Below are 24,380 nucleotides of genomic sequence, written 5' to 3' on the forward strand. Positions count from 1 at the left end.
TGGAAATGTTGCTCTAATAGTAAGACAAAATTTAGTTCCTTTTTGAGGAGAGTTGATAGGCTATTTCAATGTTTGATGTGTTTTCTGTGCTAGTTTATGAGTCCTTTGCATCTTATGCATTTTTGGTGGGGTGAAATAAAGGCAACCTGATATTCGATTTGTAGGTGTGATACGGAGTACCTATATGGGAACCGAGAGCTGACCACTAATGGAAGAGTGTTCTCTTTTTGCCCTAGTCATGCCAGTGCTCCCTCCCGTTGTACATATTTGAGAAAGTCTAGGCATGAGCTATACCCTGAGTATATTAGGTGATTTTCATAGAGCAAAAGAGGGAAAATGACCCTCTTGAAGCTAATCCCATGATTGGACCCAGTATATATGACTCTGGAATTGGGGGAACCCTGGACCATGAGTTATATATCAATAAAAGACTTAAGTAAGAGTTTAACACAATAATAGACAAGATGCCACGAGGCCGTACATGACTAATTTTCTTTGCTGTGGGCATTTTTCAATGTTCCATTTATCAAGCTTCATGATGGCATGATGGCTATAGATGATAACAAGTATAGTCTTATTATAAAAGACACTTCAATAAATTTTAAGTGCATAAGACTCTTTAACTGAGATTGGCATCTTTGACTGCATGTTCACAGACTGCTTCATAATAGGGATGTGCTGGCAGAGAACTCATCGACTGATTTACATTTTCATCTTGTTTTTCGGCTATGGGACAGTGTTTTTTTCACCACATAGAAGGGAAGGGGAGGGAGCAAGCATTTCTATAGTGCCTGCTACCTGCTGTACTTTACAAATATTATCTCATTTAATCAACAATGCACATGATGCAAGAGCCTCACAGAAAATAATAAATGTATAGAAAAGTCCTCCATCACTTCCCCCAGGGAAGGGAACAGAACCTGGAAATTCTATCAGAGCTACCCCCTGAAATTCCCAGAAAGAATGCCTCTTCCCTCTCTGCTGTGGTTAGATTTCCCTCTCCTCTTTCCTTTCATTCCTTCTACATAAAAGACCCCACTGTAGCCTGGATCTTCTTCCCAATCATGGACCTGCCTTCTCTCTTTGCCCCTTTGTCAGGTGGCAGTTTGAGGAGGAAAAGGGTGATGGAACTGAGAAGGGACCCCTGGCTTCAATCCCTTCCATTCTTTTTTACATCCCCATACTGGTTTCATGGGCATAACTTTTAACTAGTGCTGGTCGGTTAAGATTCATTCAAGGTGCCATAATGGCAATGTATGTGTTTTCACCTTGGCAACTGAAGACCACAGTCTCCATATGACATGCAGGCCCACAGCTGGGCGAGGGCCTGGAAACACAAGTAGGCAAAAGGAGAGAACAGACGGCCCTCCCTCTCAGTGTGGCTGCTCCCAGTAAACAAGGTGGGCAGTAGAGCTGGGAGAGTTGTAGTACTGTTTCTGGTCAATTAAATCCCACTTTCTTTCCAAATCAGTGAGTGATTCATCTGAACCCCCATGGATTACATAGCTCCCCTGAGAAAATGCATTCTGAGTCCCAAACAACAAATTCACAGATAAACTTTTGGAACATGGTTAATTCTTAAACTGAGAACTGTCTGTCTAGCTTTCTGTCCCTCAAACCAGCTCATCCCCAACTCCTTCTAGCATTACTTGGCATATTGTGGGTACTTCATAATGGCATAAGGATTTGATTTGATATGCGGTCATGCTGTTGTATCTTTCACACCTAGAACAATGCCTGGCCCATATCAGGCGCTTAATACATACTTATTAATGTATGGACTGATGTCGTCTTTGGAAAAAAACCAGCTGGTTTAACATACTGCAGTGTAGTGTTTGCATAAAAGCAGTTTTGCCTTTAGTTGCCGCTTGGTGGAGCCCAAGTGCTTTCTTGAGTGCTGCCTCCCAAATGTACCCAATGTTTTTCAGAGAAAAATAGAGACTGCCATGTTCCAAATGCAGGAGACAATTACCGAGAGCTCATTTTTCATTTCACCCCAGCTCGTTTAATTCCATAATCCCAATACTCTCCACAAAAAAAATAATTCTCTGTCTGAGCACAGATTTCTGAGGCACCTATTATGATTCTTGTTAAGTGTACTTTTTTCCCTAACAATACCAAGATGAAGGGAACATTTCCAAGCTGAAATCAGATGGTAAGAACTCTCCAGTTAACAGACAGCCCAAATGCACAGCCTGTCTACCTACCAAACATTCAGCACCAAACTTCAGTAAAACTTCAAAAGGCTTTGGCCTCTGACCATTTACCCTCCAGCCCACCACCCACCCACTGTCTCCGGCCTAATCCACTGGAGACTTCTGCCCTCTCAGGTTCACCCAAAGAGGAGCCTGAGTGGCTGTCCAGCAGGGCACCTCATCCCCGGGACTGGAGAAAGCAAAAATGGCTATCATTGTCTTACACTGTTACTGACATATTATTAAATGCCGCTTCAAGAAATTAGCTACCAAATAGGATGGCAGGCTAGGGAAGGCTCCTCATATCAGCTAGACATTGACCACCCAGGTGTGAGGCCACCCACAAAAGGGAAGAAGAGTGACGTTCCTTCTTGTTAATGTATTTCCAGGAGATCCAGTAAGTTGTAAAAACATTCCACAGGCTGAAAGAATGGGTAATCATCTCCCACATGACCAGGTAGGATTGGGCCCTCAGAAACAAGGGGAATGATAAAGAGAAACTCTGAACTATAACCTGGCCCTTAAATTCCTGGTGTGGATGTGGCCCTGGAAAGAGGGTTATGTAAATGTAACCAATCTGTTTCCATTAGTAAGGATTTCCCACTACAACATTAAAACAACATTACAACAACACTACAATTAGGTATACATATGCACGCATATGTGTGTATATATGTATATATTTACATACATCTTACATACAATTATACCTCTTTCAATAAATGGTAAAATGCAGGAGATCATTAAGGTCTTTTCCAATCTTTAAATCATGTAAGCCTATGGTTTTTCTTCAAGCATTCTTAACCTGAGGTCTATGAACTTGTTATAGACAGATAGATAAAGATACATACATACTTGGAGATAGATAACTGATAAATAAATACACAGATAAGACAGACGACTTGCATTTCAATGTATTTGGTTTTCCTGTTAATCCTATGTATTTGATTTTGTGCCTTTAAAGACATGATTCTGAGAAGGAGTTCTTGGCATGAAAGATGTTAAGAACCCCTTCTCTAGAATATGTCCTTCCTTCTATTTTAAAATCATGTTGCAGCTATTGATTTAAACACAACTTTTTTTTTCCTCGGGCCGAGGAATATGGATATTCTTCGGTGTGTTCCACAACAAGTTTTATCATGTCTCTTCATCAAGGCTCACATACAACTAGCACTGCTCTGGCTAAATAGATTTAAATGATATTTGAGCTTAGAGAAATGAATCAGAGACTGAAAACCTAAGGACAGAAAAGGGGAAAAAAACACCCAGCGTGTTCAGAGACAATTACATTAGAAGCACAAGAAAAGAAAGGAATGTGGTAGCTCATAGACGTAGAGCCAGCTCTAGTTATAGGCAAGGAAGGTGGCCACCCACGAAACAGGATTTGAGAGATGCTAAAAGACCCATGTGCCTCCCAGTATCTCTCTTATAAGCCTGAAATTCTCACCACTAGCATCATTAATAGGTTGGCCAATATTGAAATATTTTTCCTCCTTTTTGGTATTTATTAAGTTCAGAATGGGAAATAAAATAAAAAGAAACAGATGGGCCAAGAAAGGAGAAGTGAATGTCTACTAATAGCCACATTGAACATGAACATGTTACTTGGAGTATCTTCTAGACCAGAAATTGTTGCAGTGGGGTCTGTGGATAGATTTCATGGGGTCTGTGAACTTGAAGGGAAAAATATCACATGTTTATTTTCAGCAACTTCATACCTGAAATTTAATATTTCCTTCAGTTATGAATGTAGGCAACAGACATGATTCTGGGGAGGCACAGCAAAGCTCCCCAGACTGCCTGAAGGAGGGCCAGGGCATACTAAGATGAGGGAGCGCTTCTCTAGACCTGTTCTGCTAACAAACGAAACACAGGTTTGTGATAAACCAAGAGAGTTAATTGGCACTCTTGGTTCGGAGGGATTTAAAGACTTAAAGATCCGTTGTTTCGATCATAGCAATAACAATTCCTGCGTGATGTAACCTGATATTCCTCAGGCCAAGGAGGCCAAGCATAGCATGGTGAGCTGCTTAAGAGAGAAAGAAAAGGGGGGAATCGGTATGTGGTGGTGGGGGGCGAAGAAGGGGCTGTTTAGGCAGTTAGATGCCACAGTGGACAGAGCGCTGCTTTTAGAATCAAAGACCTGGGTCTGAATCTGATCTTAGAGACTTTCTAGCTGCATAAGCCTTTATTGTTGTTCAGCTGTTTTTTTCAGTCCTGCCCTACTCTTCATGCCTCCATTTGGGGTTTTCTTGGCAGAGATCCTGGAGTAGCTTGCCATTTGCTTCTCTAGCCCATTTTACAGATGAGGAAACTGAGGCAAGTGGGGTGAAGTGACTTGCCCAGGGTCACACAGATAGCAGGGGTCTGAGGACAGATTTGAACTCTTGAAGGTGAGTCTTCCTGACTCCACCCACTGTACCGCCTAGCTGCCCCGTGCAGTCCTAGGCAAATGGGCCTCAGTTTTTCCACCTGTAAAATGAGAATAATACTAATACCTCTTTCCCATTGCAGCTGTAAACATCAGCTGAGATAAGATATATAAAGTGCTTTGCAAACTTTAACGCGCTCTGCAAATATTCTCTATCACTATTAAATATGTCCTTGAATTATGGCTAGAAAGTAGTGACTTTTTTTTCCTGCCCTATGAATGGGTAACTGAATACAGTCGCTTGAGTACAAAATGGAGCTCAGAAATGCCAGAGCAGGGGCTTGGGGGGCCTGAGGAGGAAGGGCTCTAGCAGCCTGTCCACTCAGGAGGGATGTGGCCACAGGAGAGGGAGTGCCACATATGTGGAGCACAGAACAAAACTTTTAAATTTAATCCACATTATTAACATTTGCTCCATCATTTTCTCATATCTACAGACAATAAACAAAACAAGAAATCAAGCTTTGGCCAATTTTAGATGTGTAAATATTTAAACTGAAAATTTAACTATCAGCTCTCCAGTTAGAACTGACACCAACCTAACCCTGAAAGTCAGTGTCTGAAGAGCCAAAAGGATAGGTACCCCTAAGTTCAAAGAGTCCAGCAGGTGTGTTGGGAGGGGGTAAGAGCAGGGCCCCCATCTTGTGCACCATTAATGGTGGCTTTGGAGAAGTACCTGGTAAGGAAGACATTGGCTTGCTTGCCTAATCTAAGAGAAGATTTTGTAGTCTGTGCCATTTTGACCCTTTGACTTAGGCAGTGAAATGCCAGGATCCAGCCTTCTAGTAAGAGGTTAGGGATTTTCTGAGCAGTGCTGGTTTTCAGGGTTGTCTCCCAGGTAAGCTCTGTTTTGAGAATTTGGGGACCTGGCCTTATTTTTTGAACAGCACACTTCTTGAAGAAAGGGAAGAATAGTCCCTGGGACTGCCTGGTGCTTGGGGAAGTAGCAGAAAGGGATTAGGCAATAGGTTGGAAAACCAAGGACATTAAACTCCATTATTACAGTGAGCTATTTAGAAGACCTGATGGAAAGGAGGTTACCTGCCTACCATCTGCAAGTGTATTTCCTTTCCAGATGAGGTCTCTGTGGAATGAAAGAGAAAGTCACTGGAATGCCAAGGGATTGCCTGGTCAGCAGTCTCAAGGGCAGTTTCTGAGGGAAGTCTAGACCTTTGTGTCTGTTTGAGAAGTGGTTGGATAGGATCTTTGAAGAAAGAGGGAATCACCAGAAAGGCAAGAGGGTTGTCCTCCTCTTGTAACCCAAGTTCAGTCCCCAGATTCCTGCTAAGAGATGGGTTGACTAGATGACTTTGAGATTTGTGGTTCAATGATCTGTTTTGGATGAAGGTCTTCCTAAACTGGGTGATTGTTCCCTTAAGGGACTCGATCTAAAAACCATGGCAGTGGAGCTGAACCTGAAGTATCTGAGAACCTTGTGGAAAACTGGCCTGAAAAGGGAGAATATTGACACTGATTGTTTATGGGCTGCTAAGAGTCCTTCATGTGTTTTCTAGGTTTTTTACTGGCTCCTGTGAGCCTTGGGTGAAGTGTAAAATAAAGTTTATCTTGCACATGACAAATGCATTTGTTTCCTTGAGTGTTTATATTTTTTTTCTTATCTATACTTATGGAAATTTATACGATAACTATATTCATCTCTGGGTGGGGGCCATATGAGCAAAGGAGGTGATGATATTTTGATCAGCCCTGACTTGTGTGAATTCTGGGGGTGGGAGCACAGAATATTTTTTTTTTTAACAAATAGACCTATTTCACTCACTAAAACAGGATGCATCACTAAGTAGCTAGCTCCCCATCACTGAAAGTATTCAGTCGAAGGATGGAAGATCATTAGAAGTGATCAGAAAATATACTGTGAGGAAAAAGACCCCAACTCTTAAGCAATTAGAGCTATCTAAAATTATAATGGTGCTGCTGATGGAAGTCCCGGGCTCCCCTACCCCAACTGGAAGCTAGATGACCACTTGTTGGGGATGTAACAGATGCGATTCCTGCTAAGAGAGGGGTTTACTAGATGATTTCGATATTCTTTTTAATTCTTGTGGGTCAATGATCTTTTTGGATGAAAGTCTTCCTAAACTGGGTGGTAGCTGATCTACATGAATGAAATTGTTCCTTTTCAACTCAGCGTCTGTTAGCTCTGATTCTCTGGCACATCAAAAGAGTGCTGTCTTTCAAGGCAGTCACCTTGACAGAGACTGGACCAAACTGCTGCCTCAAGGCTTATTTATGAGCTACAGGTTTTGTTTTTTTTAATCAGTCCCATTACTCTGTAGACACAAATGATTTTTTACCAAAAATAGGTGCCCAACTAGATCACCCACCTTATTTACCCAACTTGGCTCCAAATGATTTCTGGTTCTTACAAAAATCAAGTCCACCCACAAAGATGGACATTTGTCACCACTAAGGAAATTCAGGAGGATATGTCTCCGCCTCTTGAAAACAGGTCCAAAAGAAAACTTAGATTTTGAGTTGCAGCAGCATCCAAGTTAAGAATAAGTTCACCATCTCCAAGAAGACTATACCTTGAAGGCAACCAACTTTTGGCAAGGCATTTGAATGTCTTGGTTCTGGTACATTTGTTTTCCTTTGTAGTCACATGACATAATTCACAACTTTGCCTAGAACCATGCTTTGAGCAACTTATGAACTCAGGAAAATGAGGGCTTGAAAAGATATGAGAATGGGAAACGGAGATGAGAGTTGGTAGGGAATTTGATCAGATTACATCTATTGATTCTCTACAACTAATGAGAATGAGTTGCTAGGCCATGGACGAGGGTTTGAAAGACACTACACTAGAAGTGGTAAATTTAGTCTATTTCTGTCTTGGAATTCAGTTTTCTAGCCTATTTTTTTATTCCATCCGTTAAAGTTCTACCCTGTGGTCTATGTATGATACTATTTTATCCACAAATATATTTATGAATCACTTTAATTCTCAATGATCTTTCCTCTTTATTCCATGACAAAGTACTGAAAAAACATGAATAAAATTTAAGTAGTAATGCAACTTACCAATACTTTCCATAGAAACCGGGATTGCTTCTTCATCTAAAATACAATGAAATTAGGTCAAATCCACCTCTTCGCATAAAAAATACATCTGATATTTTGAAATTTTAAGTAAAGCTTTAGGATAAAATAACACATAAGCTCATATAAGTTATAAGATAAATTGAAGCATTAAAACAGGTTCTAATAAATCCTTTGGTCATATAATTTTTTTAAAAGCATTCATGAGTTAATTAATATTCAATAGACCAAAAACTAGAAGTTAGCTTATTTTTCCAGAGAGAGTGTTTCTAATTTCATTGGAACTCTCAAAAATACCTCTCCATAAATTTAAATATCTTGCGTGCTTAATATTGTGAAACAACTGTAATTTATTTTATTATATAGATGAGGCTACATCCATTTTGGTTTCCAATACATGTATAAAGAATTGAATCCATAAGAATGAAGACTCATACTCACAAGCTATCTTCTGTTTTGCTGACTTGGGTTTGGCTTTTGCCTTTTCTTTCTTGGCTTTTGGAGGCATTGTTCAGATTTAGCCTAGAAAGATAATAACTGGCATTTGTAAGTTTTCACTTAAAATCTTATTGAGAATAATAATTTAGGAAATACAGGTGGCTGTTTTCTAAACGGTGCCTCTGATGCAACATACCTTATTATGCCTTAACTGACTAATAATTAATAAATGTTTGTAGATTTGAATTATCTAATTGAATTATCTGTATCTGTGATTAATGGTGGGCAGTTAGGTGGCACAATGGATAGAGGCCCAGGTCTGGAGTCTGGAAGACTCGTCTTCCTGAGTTCAGACCTGGGCAAGTCACTTAATCCTGTTTGCCTCAGTTTTCTCATCTGTAAAATGAGCTGGAGAAGGAAATGGCAAACCCCAAACAAAAGCAACTGAATGTTTCTATGTATCTACTTATGGGCAACAAATGAAGGGGGGTATTAAAATGACAGGTGTCAATGCTTTGGGGTTCCTGCATGTACATGACCATGTAGGTGAGGCTTGATATGTTAGTCTAGTGCTGCCTTGGTACATTTCCATTTAACTGTAAGGTCAGCAATGGCTGGCTTGGTTCTGAATATGTCTTATTTCCAGGCACTACTGGGAGATTAGCCACACAACAGAGTGAGTCACTTAATGCAAGAAGATGTCATATAATAGAAATGTCCCCAATTTCATTGCTTTACTGCTTGTCTTCCTCTTTGTTGCCCTGAATTAGGGCAGCACAAATTGGCATGCTGCTCTCCTGATTGACCTTGGCCAGACCACCATGTTTCCCTTCCCTCCCATCTCTTCAGCCACCTTTACCACAGCCTCACCAAAGGCCTTTCCTTCCCGACCTCCCCTCATAACTCCCAACTTCTCTCCAGTTCTGAAACCATCACAATGATCAAATTAGCTCATCTATCCCACCCTTTCCAGGCCTTTCAGGCCACATCTTGTCTAAGTGGATTGTTTCTCCCATTAGGATGTTAGCTTTGTATGGTGATGGTAGGTGGGTTACTTGGCACAGTAACAAGTAGTTACTGCTTAGTGAGTGCTTTCTCATTCAGTCATTTATTAATAACTTAAAAATCCCAGTCTCCAGAAGGACCATTGAACATGTTGTCGTTTTGTGTTGTTTCAGCTGTGTCTGACTTTTCACGATCCTATTTGGGGTTTTCCTGGCAAAGATCCTGGAGTGGTTTGCCATTTCCTTCTCTAGCTCATTTGACAGATGAGGAAACTGAGGCAAACAGGATTAAATGACCTGCTCAGGGTCACATAGCTAGTGAGTGTCTGAGGTCAGAATGGAACTCAAGAAGAGGAGTCTTCTGGACTCCAGGCCTGGCGCTCTATCCATTATGCTACCTAACTGCCTACCATTAATCACAGATACAGATAATTCAATTTAATTAAACAATTCAAATCTATAAACACTTGTAAATACCTAATATAGGCAAGGACCGTACGAAAGGCTGCGCACAAAAATATGCTGAAAAGCACCATCCTCGCCCTCAAAATGCTTATAGTTAAAAGGCTGGGGGAATAAGATGTGCACAAAGAAGAGGCAGAGGAGTACAGACAAAGCATGATGAGAAATTTGAGCGAGAGGAATAAAAGAAAAACTTCACGGATATGAGGTGGTACAGGAGGTGTCTCTGGCACACAGTAGGTGTTCTATAAATGCCAATTCCTCTTCTTCTCCTGTCCCTACTGAGCTAAAATATGAAGTCTCTGAAATGGAGTAGAGTGAGGTAGGAAAGGAAGAATAGTGCCAGATCACGGAGGTGTAAATTTCGGAACAAGATTGTGTTTTACCCCAGAAGCCAATGGGAAAGGAACCATTGAAGGTTTTTTGATCTGGGTTTGAGGGATCCCTCTAATGCTTACTAGCTGTGGGGTCATATGCAAACCATTTAACATGGCAGATCTTCATTTCCTTCATCTGTAAAGCCGTGATTACAGTTGTGCTACCTGACTCTCATACTTTGTTGTAAAGAATAAACTTTGCAAATTTTAAAATGTGAGTTAGGACTCATGGCGAGAATGATGCCCTCCAAAAGTGTCATTCTCTTTTGGCACAGCTCTAATTATTACAAAGTTTTTTCCTTACATCAAACTAAACTCTGCCTCTCCGCAATACATTGACCCTTTGGAGCCAAGAAAACCAAGGCTAATCCATCTTCCACAAAGCAAGCCTTCATGTATTTTAAGGTAACTTCCATGTCTCTCCTCTCCAAGATAAACAACCCCATTTAACCAATCTTTATTTGAGATGGTGGCCTGTCTTCTTACCATCCTAGTCACCTTTTTTCCTAGAAGAATTTGATAGAATGTTGATCCTATGGTCAGGAGGACCTGAGTTCAAATGCAGCCTCAGATAATTACTAGCTATGTGACCATGGGCAAGTCACAAATTCTGTTTGTCTCAGTTTCCTCTTATTTAAAATGGGGATGAAAATAATAGCCCCTACTCAGCAGGGTTGTAGTGAGAATCAAATGAGATAATATTTGTAAAGTACTTTGCAAATCTTAAAAGCACTATATAAATGCTAGCTATTATTTCTAGAAGATGGTGTCCAGAATTGAACACAATATCCCAAATATAGGGATTTGATCAGGGCAGAATATAACCGTAGTTGGCCTATAGGGTTCATCCCAAGAAACATGTACCTGGAGATCCCCTGGAAACCTCTGGGAACTCTGAGGACACAATGACTTAATTCTTGGGCCTCTGGGGATGATGAATTTCCAGATGCATCTGATGAGGTGGGGAACCAGTGTTGAAAGGATTTGTCTTTTTTTAGGATGATGCAGAAAACCCTGGTTATCCTCTCAACCTGTCCAGTAGCAGCAGGGTAGAATGCTGTAGCAGTTGAAAGAAGAAATGGTTTCTAGCCTGTTCTCTATTTGTTTGGCCTTCCAGGTAGCATCTTACAACTCTGAGACTTCCAGTGAGCTAATCCCCCACAATCCTACCATTGTGGGGGCTGTTCTCATGTGGCAGCTAGAATAGGAACCCACAAGGTACACATGTGCCTGGACCCTGGATTGCCTTTCCACTTTGTGTTTCCTTTCCTGAATAGGTAACAGAGCATCAGCCTCAAGGTAGATGTGCCCAGGATAGCAGGGGAGGGACCTTGAGAGTCTGAGAGATCTAGAAGTCCTGGGTCCTGAATGGTGGCATGGAGAGTGTCTTCAATGGAGAAAGCCACTGACAAATAGAAGTTCAAAGCCCTGACTGGGTGTGGAGGAAGATAGGGAATTTGAGGAATACAGTGCAGAGCACAGGTGAAATGTAAAATGCCTATCAATAGTCTTGCAGGGTGCTTTATGCTCTGATAAGATTTAAGTATCAGCCTCCCAACAGATTGTAACAGCAGTCATTGTGAAATTACAGAATCCTCCTTAAAGTCATTCTTTCGATGAGGATGAGCGAGTGAGTTGGTTGTATTTAGCATTTCTTTTGTGTATGGTTCCTTTCACTGTAAGTGAAATAATCTAAAATCATTAGCTCCTTCAATACATGTGATTCAGTGAGTTAATCATAATACTCTCCATTTAATTAAAAATTGAATATTCCACATTGAATTGCTTTGATCACATTTTCAGTTGTCAGCTAGCCTCTATTCACATTCCTATAGTCTGTCCCACCACACTTTCCATTATCTGAACCTTGCTATCTTTTTAAAAAAATTTAAATAATATTTTATTTTTCCTCAACTACATATAAAAGCAATTTTAACATTTATTTTTTTAAAGTTTTAAGTTCCAAATTCTATCCCTCCCTCCTTCCTCTCCCCCTCCTTGAGATAGCAAGCACCCTGATATGTTATATTTATATGATCATGTAAAATATATTTTCATATTAATCATTTTATGGAAGAAATTTTGAAAGAAGGAGGAAGGAGGGAAGAAGAAAAAGAAAGAAAGAAACAAAGAATGCTTCAGTCTGTATCCAGACTCCACCAGTTCTTTTTCTGGAGATGGATAGCATTTTTAATCATGAGTCCTTTGGGAATATTTTGGATCACTGTACTGTTGAGAATATCTAAGTCATTCACAGTTGTTCATCATACAGTTGCTGTTACTGTGTACAATGCTCTCCTGGTTCTGCTCATTTCATTCTGCATCAGTTCATATAAGTCTTCCCAGGTTTTCTGAAATCATCCTCTTGCTATCTTTTCTTAGAAGGGTCCTTTCCAATGTAGGAATTTCCATTCCCACTTGAGGGCAAGGGTTGTCTTAATTTTGTATTCATGCCTCCATTTCCTACCATATAGTGGGTACTTAATAAATGCATTGATTGAGTAGGATGTAAGCTCTTTGAGGCCTGGGACTATTTCAGTTTTTGTCTTTGTATCCCCAGCCCCTAGCACAACGGCTGATAGGGAGTAGGCATTTAATAAATGCTTGTTGATTGACCAATTCTAGGATTACCTCAACACCATCCTCATTGATACTTTGGACTCCCTGGTGCCTTATCCTTCCTCCAACCATAGTTGGTTCAGACTTTTTGTCTGGTGACCTATATAGAATAGCCTATACATTTTGCCTTTCTGGCTATGTATGTAAGTACTGCGTGGCCCCTTACAAGAAGGGGCTGGGTAGATTCTGCTATCATAGGCACATTTGCTGGGTGAATGTAGTGGAACTCTGATCAGTCCACTGCAGCACTCCTCCCCTTTCAAGTTTATGTGGCTGAAAATAGTTTTAGGACACAGAGTCGATGTGTGTGTATGGTATTTTTACTTAGTACTTTACATAGATCATCTCATTTGATCCCTACAACAACATTGTGAGGTAGTTACAGGACTGTGGGCATGATCATCTCTTTTTTTTTAAAGATGGGAAGCCTGCAGCTCGAAGAGGTTCATTGCCCCACACCCAAGAAGTGGCTAAAGCAGAATTCTGACCCCAGCCTTTTGGAGCTTTTCTTGGTGATACTACTGAACGATGCTAACTTGGTCTATCACAAATTTATACCTGCAAGCAACTCTGTCCTAACCCTGCAAAGGAATGCAATCTTTGAAAATAACCTGTAAACAGGTAATCTTACTATTTATTAGAGAAAAAGAGTAGAAATTATTTTCCAGAAGCTTCAGCCTTTGGACAGAATTCTTTACAGTCTTCCTTCAATAGAAGGATTGTATTCATTGCCAAGAACTGAGAATATTACTTGTACAGGAAACTTTAAAAATATATTGAAGTAGGCATTTGTTTTTTGGATGAAAAACCATTCCATATTGGAATAATGATAAGTTAGCATATCATTTTTTAAAGTCTTCAAAATATATTTGCATCTTAGAACAATGATAAGTTAACATACAATTTTTAAAAGTCTTTAAAACGTATTTTCCATTAACTGAATAAACACTGAACATTTATTTGGAGGGGACCACAGTATTGGGCCATCAGCTTAGATCTGAGTCTCATAGCTCCTGTCCCAACAGGCTTGGTCCAATGCTTCTGTTCCCTGTGGCAATTTATTCAAATAGCATTTACTAAGCAGCTTAGAATCCAAGTGTTCTTTCTCTTAGTGCAGAGCAGAGTATATGAGACTGAAATTTAGAACTAGTAGAGTTAAGTTATATAATTCAATAATAAAGAAAATACAGTAAAACCTCCTTTGAGAGGTATTTGAAATAATGATGCCTCATTTTAACCACAGGAGAACTAATAAACCTACTTTTTTAGTCAAGCAATCTGATAAAAAAAAAAACTTCTCATCATTTGCCAGTGGGGTCAGGGAGATGAAATGAGGACTAAAAAGCTAACTTTGTTTGTAAGTTTGTTTGGTGAGCTGTTTTCTCTTCCTGAAATGTTCCCTCACCCCTGCCTACACCACCTTTCCATTGCTACTCATTCAAATCCCTCCCATCCTTCAAGGCCTAGCTCAAATGTCGCTTCTTTCATGAAACCTTCCTGTTCCCTCTCTTCCACGCTGGATGTAATCTCTCCATTTTGTACCTCTCTTGGGCCACCCCTTCCACTTGTTCTTATCTTACTTTTCCTTGTATCATCTAGAATAGACAGGGTTTGTTTATAGAATCTCAGAGTACAAAGAGACCCCAAAGGCCATCACATCTATCTTACAGCTGAATAAGAAATGCCCTCAAAACATGGCAGACCATGGCAGTCATCCAGCTTTCGCTCGAAGACTTCTCAAGAAGGCAGACCCACTACCTTCCGATGGCGACCCGTTCCACTTTGGAGTAGCTCTCACTGTTGAGAAGTTTCTCCTCATATCAAGCCTAAATTTGTCCCTTTGCTTTTTTACCAATTGTCTCTTATTATGTCCCCTGGGACCAAGAAGCACAAGTCTCATCTGTCTTTCACATGACAGCCCTTCAAATACTTGGTAAGAGAAGTACCGCGTACATCTTCAGTCCTCTCTTCTCTGACTAGACAACTCCAGGCCCTTCAACCACTATGAATAATAGCATGATCTAAGAAGGTCTTCCACCAAACTGGACTTTCCCCAGTTTATTACTGTCCTTTCTATAATGTGGTGCTTGGAATGAATATTCTGCCTGGCCGGGACAAAGCCTTCACATTTATCCCTATTCAGTTCCATCTTATTAGATATATGCTGCACCCCAATAGATGTGATACTAGGAAATTTATGTAGATGAAAGAAGGAAGGAAAGAGGGAAGGAAGGAAGAAGGGAAGGAAGGAGGGAGGGAGAGAGTGGAGGAAGGAAAGGAGAAAGGAAGAAGGGAAGGAAGGAAGGAAGGAGGGAGAGAGTGGAGGAAGGAAAGAAGGAAGAAAGGAAGAAAGGAAGGAGGGAAGGAAGAAGGGAAGGAAGGAAGAAGGAAGGAGAGAAGGAAGGAAGGAAGACCATACTAAGTGCCTCCTATGTGCCAGGCACTGTGCTAAGTGCTCTCCAAATATTATCTTGTTTAATCCTCGAAACAACCCAGGGAGGTAAATGCTATTATTACCATCTGCATTTTATAATTAAGGAAACTAAGCCAGACAGAGGTTCAATGATTTGCCTAGGATCGCCCAACTAGTAACTGTCTGTGGCCAGATTTGAACCTGGGTCTTCCTGACTCCAGCTCCAGCTGTCTATCCTCTGGGCTGCCTAGCTGTTCTGAAACAGTGGACCCTAAACAGTACACCTCCATACAGAGGACGAGGTTACATAGAACCACAGATTTAGACGTAGAAAGCCATTGAGTCCAACACTTTCCTTTTACACATTTTCCCATAGATTTCCAACCAGACATTACTCTTCTGCTCAGTCTGCCTAGATACTCAGTAGGAAGGGAAATATATCAGGACCCCCCCACCCTGAGTTACCTCTATCCTTTCCCCATCCTCTGAACTTCACTGTCACTACCACCATCATCTGATTCTTATTTAAGTTTTCAAAATACTCATTATGAATAAAGTGTATAAAGGATAATTATAATGGATAAGCTGGGAAATAGCATTCTCAATCAGATTATATTCATAACAGCTCACACTTGTATAGTGGTTTAAGGTTTGCAAAGTGCTTTACTCAAAACAACTCTGAAGGCAGGGGTTAAAAAGTAGTATTGTCTCCATATTTCCAGGAAAGAAACAGAGGTCCTGACTGCCTAGAAGATTTACCAAGGACTCCAAAGCTAGTCAGTGTCTGAGGGGAAATCTGAAACCCCATCTCCTGCTGTATATACAAAGTGACCACTGACATTGTGAATTGAAATAATGATAATAATAAAGGTTTGCTGTATTTTAGACTTAGGACAAAGGCATAATAACAAAGCTTTGAAGACATTCCCTCAAGAATAATTCATCCCTTTATATATTCAGACTATATGCACTTCTGTTCTCTTTAATTTCTTAAATTACAAATGTCTTCCTTTATTACCTCACTTCTAATTCTAGGGTAACCAAATTAGATTATTTCCAGCATCTACAAACAGAGTCAGCATTGTTCGAAGGGTGAGGAGTCTTGGACAGGATGAGAAACAGTTTGAAATCCTGTTCCTGAAATTTCAAGTAGTAAAAGTATCAGGTAAATAGCTGGAGATTATTCTGTGCTTGCAACTATATGGATTTAGAAACTTAATGGAGAATTACTATTTCTGTATTTTCTCCCTCTTTTAAGTACTGGAGATTCAATTTGATTCAATGAGCATTTATTATGTACCTACTGTGTTCCAGGTACTATGCTTGGCAAGGTTACAGAGACAAAAATGAAACAGCCCTACCCTTCAAGAACTTACATTCTATTGGGGGGAGGGGTGCACACAGACAAGAATACACACACACACACACACACACACACACACACACACAATGAATGGCAAAGTAATAGGGGCAGAGGTGGCAGGAGGGAGGAAGCAATCAAAACTGGGGGAATCCAGAAAGTTTCTTGAGGGAGCTTGGGGATGCAAGAGAATGAGGTGAGTGGCTGATTTAGTTTTGAGAGCTGGGGTTCATATCCTGACTGCCGCTTACTGCTTAGGTCACTGCCTTGGGCCTCAGTTTTTTTATTTGAAAAATAAAGAGGAAGACTTGGCTGATTGATCTAAGGCCCTACTCATCTCTTGAGCATGTTCTTCTTAATGGCCGGTGCTGCTGACTCGTATAGATTACGGACTTTAATTACTTGTTACTTGTTGCTAAACATCAAATGGAAGTTCTAAGTCTCAAAGCCATTCTCAGTGTATCTGCATCTTGGACTATTTTGATGTATTTTCAGTTTAATTTCTAGAATGTTGGGGAGAGTAATAGCTTTTATGTAAGCTTGGTAGGTCACGTAGCTCTTTGGTCTTCGTATCTTCCTCGGGGTTTAGTCCAGTGACCTCTAAGACTCCCCTTGCCCCAATTGTCATATTCTAGGGTTCTAGTATGAAACTCATTGAATTTGTATTAGAAATACACACACATATGCTAAGAATATGATGCTTTTTTCAGGCTCTTTAAAGATCTTTGACATCACGCAGAATGTGAAGAAGATACTGGAAATAGTTCTCCATATCTTCACTAAATTCACTAGGTTTGATTCCTATGACTAATAAGAGCCAGTAATAGTCAGCATGTATATAATGGGCAGCAGAGAGAGTGCCTGGCCTGGAGTCAGGAATATCTGTGTTCAAATCTGGTCATAAACTCTAGCTGTGTGACCCTGGGCAAGTCACTTTCACCCTGTTTGCCTCAGTTTCCTCATCTGTCAAATGAGCTGGAGAAGGAAATGGCAAACCACTCCAGTATCTTTTCCAAGAAAACCCTACATGACTGAAATGACTGTACAACCACAAAATTTGGTCTGGTAGAAACCACTTGCCAAGGATATGAGAATCATAAAGGACGACTGAATAATTATTCATTTCCTAGCAACTTTTTCTGCAATTTTTTTTAACAGCAGTTGAAACAAGCATTACTGGAAGTAGCATATTTATCTTTGATTTTGCTTTAATTGTTGAAATTGACTAGTCAAAGTGATTGTGGGCCTAAAATGAAGATCCACACGCTCTTGTACACCAGCCTGACTATCCGCCATGCCGGGAACTCTCTTCCACCTCCATCTCTACCTCTTGGCTTCCTTCAGTTCTCAGCCCATACACTGGAAGACTTTCCCAGCTCTTCCTAATCTTAGTGCCTTCCCTCTGAGATTGCCTCTGATTTATCTTTTCTCTATCTTGTTTGTATATGGTAGTTTTTGTGTTGTCTCCCCCATTAGATCGTGAGAACTCCTTGAGAGCAGGAACTGCCTTTTGCTTTCTTGATACCTCTGGAGCTTAGTACTCAAATTAGTGCTGGCACATAGTAGGTACTTAATAAATGCTAGTTGGCTGACTGCTTGTAGTTATTTAAATAAGCAGAATGGTACAGGCATAGGGGAAATACATATAGAGGAAAGGTCCCAGGACTTAACTCTTTCAATGAGTCAGGATCAAAGAGTTAGAGCTGGAAAGGATGGCGGAGACCATCCAACCTCCTAACTTTACAGATGGGGAAACTGAGGTCCATGGAAGTTCAATGACTTGCCCGATGTCACACAGGTGCTGACGGTCAAAGGCAGGGTTCTGGCCAACTCCTGCCGACTCTGAGTGCAGCACTCTTTTTATTGTACCTTCCTGTAAAATGGGGTTTGCAACATTAAGCATACTGCCTTCAAGGATGGAATGTTCCTTGTCAGTCATAGAGCATGACACACATGAGCAACTGCTGTTGTTTAGACCTGGGATTTCACTGGCATAGGGACTCTCACTGAGCAACTTCCTTCCACAAATCCAGAGTAGCAATTAATATTAATTAACTAATATTAATTATTTACCCGGGCTCACACAGCTAGTATATGTCAGACGTGGGCCTTAAAACTAGGTCAACCATCCTCTAAATCTTTAATGTTGGTGACATAATAATAAAGATAATTATCATTTATATAGTGTCTACTATGTGCCAGACACTGTGCTAAAGTATTATCTTATTTAAATATTATTTAATATCATTATCTTAGTTATTATTATTAATTACATTATCTTATAATTATCTAATCTTAATAACTAGCATGTATATAGCTCTTACTCTGTGCTAGGAGCTTTACAATTATTATCTCATTTGATCCTCATAACAACCCCGGGAAGTAGGCTCTATTATTGTACCCATTTTTCAGATGAGGAAACTGAGGCAACTAAATGACTTGCCCAACGTCACATGGTTAGGAAGTGTCTGAGGTTGGATTTGAACTCAGGTTTCCTGACTCCAGGCCCCAGCGCTCTACCTGCTCTGCCACCTGGTTGCCTCTATTCACTATGTTATACTGACTTTGCTTTGATTTTTATGTGAAATATTTTACTATGCCAAAGGAAAATAAAAATATACAACATTATATTGAATATAAACAGAAATTAAATCTAAATATATTACTTTTTATATAAAAGTAATCCAAAAACAAAACACAGCAATAAAATTTTAAATTTGTTATTTTGTTTTACTTTTTGTTGTTGCTAATCAGAAACATTAGCAGAGTTGCATATTGGAAAGGAAAATGGATCCACAACTGTCCTTCAAATATATTTATGTATTTTAAAATTATCAATAAAAATGAATATTCAAGTATACAAAATAAGGAATAAAATCATGCATGGAACCATAAATATGCACACACACACACACACACACACACACACACATATACACCCACCACTCATTTTAATAAAATAAAGTCAAACCAATTAAAAAGCAAACAAAAATGTTCCCATGTCCGTTGTCTTCTTTGAAGTCTCTCTGTTTTCTTTTTAACAGTTGTCATGAATACGGCGGCTCTTCTGGTTGTTAGACTGAGCTCTCTTGTATTGCTTCGTTGGAATCTTGCCATGATTTCCTCGTATGCTTCACACGTATCCTTTTCTAAAGTGCTGTCGAATTTCATTCCATTAATCTGCCATTATTTCATCACATCATTATTTTTCTGTCTCACACTCTTTGCAGAATTTTCATATCCTTCATGTTGTGACTCCTGGGCCATCTCCTCTGAAATTGCCAGGTTCCTGAAGGCAGCTTCCTTTTTTCCTAAGCCATCTTTCTAATTTCATCTCCCAGGACTAGCTTTTATCCATTTTACATCTATTTTGTACAGATTTTATACATTCATATCATCTTGCATTAGAATGTAATCTCTTTGAGGGCAGGAGCTATTGTCCTTCTGTCCCTGCATCCCCAGTGCTTAACTCAGTGCCTTGGACATAGTAGGTTCTTAATAAATTCTTATTGACAAATCGTTGATTTAAACTTTTTTTAAGTTTTTGATGTATCTTGTTTTTATATCACAAACTTTTATATAGTACCCTCATTCCATGAGAGCTCTCTTGAAACCAAGTAAAACAATTATATAAACCTAACGACACAGTGATCTTAACTGTAAGTTCATGCAACATCACACATCTGTAGCACCTGGACCCAACAACTCTATTAAAAAAAAACTTTTAAAGAGATAAACCAAAATATATTTTTCTCCCTCCTTCTACTGTATTGATTAAAACAAAGAGAAAAATTCCTTGGAACAAACATGCAAACAAACAAAATAAATACCTTCTTTGGCTGTATACAAAAATGCATATGTCTTGTTCTGCACCCTGAATCTATCATTGCCTCTCTGTCAAGAGGCAGATAGTATGCTTCATCATCAATCCTGGGAATCATGGATGCTCATTGTATTGGCCATAGCTCTTACAGCTTGCAAAGTTGTTTGTCTTTAGGGTGTTGTATTTATTGGATAAATTGTTTCCTTGGTTCTGCTCATTTCCTTCTTCATAAGTTTATACAAATCTAAGAAATTGTTCGTTTTTATAATTGTAATGTAGTATAAATAGTCCTGCTTCTGCCTATTGGCAAAGATGACAAAAATTGGAAAATGATGAATGTTGGAGGGGCTGTGGGAAAGTCAGCATATTGACACACTGTTGGTGGATGTATGAATGGATACAATTATTCTGGAAAGCAATCTGGAATTATATACAAGACATTACTCAACAGTGTTTGCTCTTTGACTCAGATATCCTGCCGCCAGGCCTCGACCCAAAAGAGATCAAAGAGAGAAGAAAAGATCTATGTCTACAAAAATAATTGTGGCAGCTTTTTTGTGGTGGGAAAGAAAATTGGAAACTAAAGTGATATCCATGAATCGAGGAATAGATGGATCAGTTGTGTATAAACGTGATGAAATACTATTGCGCTATAGGAATTAGGAAATAGGTATTTCCAAAGAAACATGGGAAGGCATGAATTGGTTGTTGATTTTTTTGCTTAAGTCACAGAATTTGAGAGTGGAAAGGGACCTCAGCGGCCATCTCCTCACCCCATACACAAAAGGAATCCTCACTATAACATCCCCAGCTGGTCATTGTCCAATTCCTGCTTGAAGGTCTCCAAGGGAATGCAGTCGTCACCTCTCATTTCACTTCTCAACAATTCTCATTGTCATTAGTTGGTTTTTTTCCTTAAATCATTCTCTTTTCAATTTCTCTTCCCTGTCTCTGATTTTTCTCTCTGGGGCCAAACAGACCCAGTCCAGTCCCTCCTTCAGACGATGGCCCTTCAAATCCTTGCAAAACAGCTGTCACATCCATGGTGGGTCATCTTTTCTCCAAGCCAAATACACCCAATTCTTTTAACCAATCTTCATATGACATGGACTTAAGGCCCCTCAACCATCCTGGATGTTTTCCATTTTGTCAATGTCCTTTCTTAAACTATGGTGGCCAGAATTGTGCACAATAATCCAGAGGAAGCCAGGAGAGAAGATGGTGCCTCTAGCACAAAAGTTCCCAAACTTATTTGGCCTACCACCCCCCTTTAAAAAATTACTCAGTGCCCCCCACCCCAAAATCTATTTTCTTTACCCTTTAATGGTTTTTAAAAAAATTTGCATCATTTCAAAAAATATAAAATTTTTTAAAAATAGTGCATCTTAAATTTAATAATTTATTGTAAATCTTGCATTGAAATTTTGATGCTGGAATATTGCATCATGTAACCATATAGTATTGTATCGTAAACATGTCGTTGCACACACATATTCCTGTGATGCATGCTGGACTTCCTGACAATGCCTGACATGCTCACCCACCAACACTTGCTTGTTAAGAACTGTCGGCAGACTTGACCACTGATGGGTTATGACTTGCATTTTGTGTGTTTATTTGGAAAATAACGTAATCACTACAACTTTAACTCTGTTACACAACAGATGAAACATGTACAAACATTTTTTCAAAATTTTCTTATCTTGTCTTCTTTACTTATGCTTCCACTGCCCCTTTATTTTTATTCAACACCCCCAAGTGCACCTGAGGCTACTACCACCCCCCTTGTTTCCAGCACCCCCCCAGGGGACAGTACCGCCCCCCCACTTTGGGAAAATATGGCATCACCTCTCTTGTCCTAGAAGCTATGCCTCTTCCTAATGTAGTACAAAATCTTTGCTTCTTTTCACTACTACCCCACACTGCAGAATTATATTGAGCTTGGAGTCCATCAAGCCCCTCAGATCTTATTCAGAACAATTGCCATCTAACTGTGCCTCCTCTGTGTTGTTTATTCCAATTGCATTTCACTTTATCAGATCTGACCCAGTGATCCCTTTGGGTCCTGATAGTGTTATCTACTGTGTTACCTGTCCCTCTCAGCTTTGCATCATCTGCAGATTTGATAGGCATGCCATCTATGCCTTTAAGAAAGTTATTAAACTTTTTCTTTATTTTTGGGGGGGTTTTCTTGTCTGTGTTTTCTTTCACAGCAGGACTTAAGTGTTTTTCATGTCAAATTGTTTACCCTCTCAATGGGGACAAGGAGGGAGGGAGTAAGAGAATTTGGAATTCAAAATTTGAAAAAAAATGTTAAAATTGTTTTTACATGTAATGGGGAAAATAAAATATTAAATTACAAAAAATAAAAAAGTGAAAAAAAAGAAAGTTACTGAGAACAATGTTAAACAACAACAACAAATAAACAAGACCAAGCACAGATCTCTGTGGAATGCCACTGACCTTCTATTGCACTGACATTAAAACACTAACGCCTGCTCTGGGTCTGGCTGTCCAACCACCTCTGATTCCATTGGATTGTATTGTTATCTAATTCATATCACTTTCCCTATAAGACTAGCAGAAGATACCTTATCAAAATCTTTGCTTTTTTTAAAAACTATATTCACAGCATTCCCCTCTTCTATTAGCTTTGTAATCCTGTAAACAAAAAAAGAAATGAGATATCCAGCAGGATATGACTCAGCTATGCTGGCTCTTTGCAAACCCTACTTCCTTTCTAGATGTTCAGCAACTATCTCCGTAATAATGTCCTCTAATTTTCCTAAGAAGCAAAGTCAAGTTCATTGGCAGACATTGTTCAGTGGCAGGAAATTTGCAGATTCTGTTTTCTTTTTCTTTTTTTTTTTTTTTTTGGAAAATCAGATATTTGCCCTTCTGCAGTCCTATGGTATAGCTCCCATTTCTACACTCTTTTCAATATCTGCGGCAGTGGTGTAGTGATCCCATCTGCTGGTTCTTTCAAGGTTGGAGGTCGAAGTTCCACCAAGTGAATTCAATTCATCCAACAGAGGTGGATCCATTCAAGGCATTCTTACTTTGGGCATCAACTCCCTTTTAGTCATGTTTCTTCCTTCATTCTCTTTGGCACAGAGAAGAGAAACAACCTAAGAGTTGAGCCCTTCCACCTTCTCTCCAGTGTTGTTTACGATGATTCTATCTGCCCCAAGCACAGATTTTTGCTATCCCTTCTCAAACCCTGCCTATTCTCCCAACATGGCCAAGCCAAAACCACAAACTCTGTTTTGGTTGTCCTTAGCTTCCTTTGCCAGGCTCAGCTTTAGTATTCCTTATCCTCTTTCTATGGACCATGCCACGCTCCTCCATTCATCTTCTCTTGCCTGGCCTGGCTTCCATTCCCCATTGACGTCTTTTTAAAAGTTTGGCACTCACTCTTCCTGCCTACCGGGAAATGCATGAATGCATGATGGTGTTTCTATCTGTCTTTACCCATTTCTTTCCAATTCCTTTCCAATATTTGAGGAGTTATAACTAGATCAGTATATACTTTGCTTCGGTCTGATTGATGGACTATTCAGTTCAACTAAACCATTTATTCAGATAGCCCATGAAGTTAGACAAGTGAAACTCGTCCCTACTGAAAATGAGACAGCATCACCTTTTCCAAAAATACCCTCTCCATTGCTGTCTTCTAAAGGTTAAAATGCCAGTTCTAAGTTGAAGAGAGGAAGAAACAAAGAGCCAAGAGGGAGCAGGCCTGAAGGGCTGATTTTGCAACTTCAAGATAATTACTGTGGTTGCCTCATTTGCCACTGCTTGGGAATCTCCTGATGGTAAAGTTGCTTTTCTGCATCTAGAAAAGTGAAATCACAGTGCAAAATCCAGGATTCCCTTGTGTTACAGGCTCCTCAACAACAACAACAAAAACCTACAAGAAAGTAGAATTTATGGTGGAGAGTAGAAGGATTAATAGATCTGTATGCACGCCTTTCAAAAATTAGCAAACAGAAGGGAAAGTGCCTACCCCAGGTGCAAAAACCAACCACTCCCTGGTACCACTTTGGACATTACTCTTAAACTGGACTTAGAAGTGTCAATAGTAATTGAAAGCAGACCCAAGAGACTTCAGACATTGCTCCTGTCCTCTGGACCTAATTCGCCCTTTGCCAGGGTTTTAGGGCCAAGCAGAGCTCGGCTTTTCGGGCTACCTGAAGAA

The 24,380-nt window shown here is 39.8% G+C and overlaps 1 protein-coding gene across 2 annotated transcripts in view; it reads right to left on the minus strand.

Moving 5' to 3' along the window:
* The window catches only part of DNAI3 (dynein axonemal intermediate chain 3), a 126,497-nt gene that overhangs the window by 78,665 nt on the left and 23,452 nt on the right, over positions 1–24,380 (minus strand). For both annotated transcript variants that reach the window (XM_036757334.1, XM_036757333.1), the window contains 2 exons: positions 8,128–8,208; positions 7,669–7,704 (listed from right to left, as the gene is read on the minus strand). In XM_036757334.1, the coding sequence (XP_036613229.1) occupies positions 7,669–7,704; positions 8,128–8,194 (103 nt within the window). In that variant the 5' untranslated portion in view covers positions 8,195–8,208. The remainder of the gene's footprint in view (positions 1–7,668; positions 7,705–8,127; positions 8,209–24,380) is intronic.

The sequence above is a fragment of the Trichosurus vulpecula genome, chromosome 4, assembly GCF_011100635.1.
Source record: "Trichosurus vulpecula isolate mTriVul1 chromosome 4, mTriVul1.pri, whole genome shotgun sequence".
Classification (NCBI taxonomy): Eukaryota; Metazoa; Chordata; class Mammalia; order Diprotodontia; family Phalangeridae; genus Trichosurus; species Trichosurus vulpecula.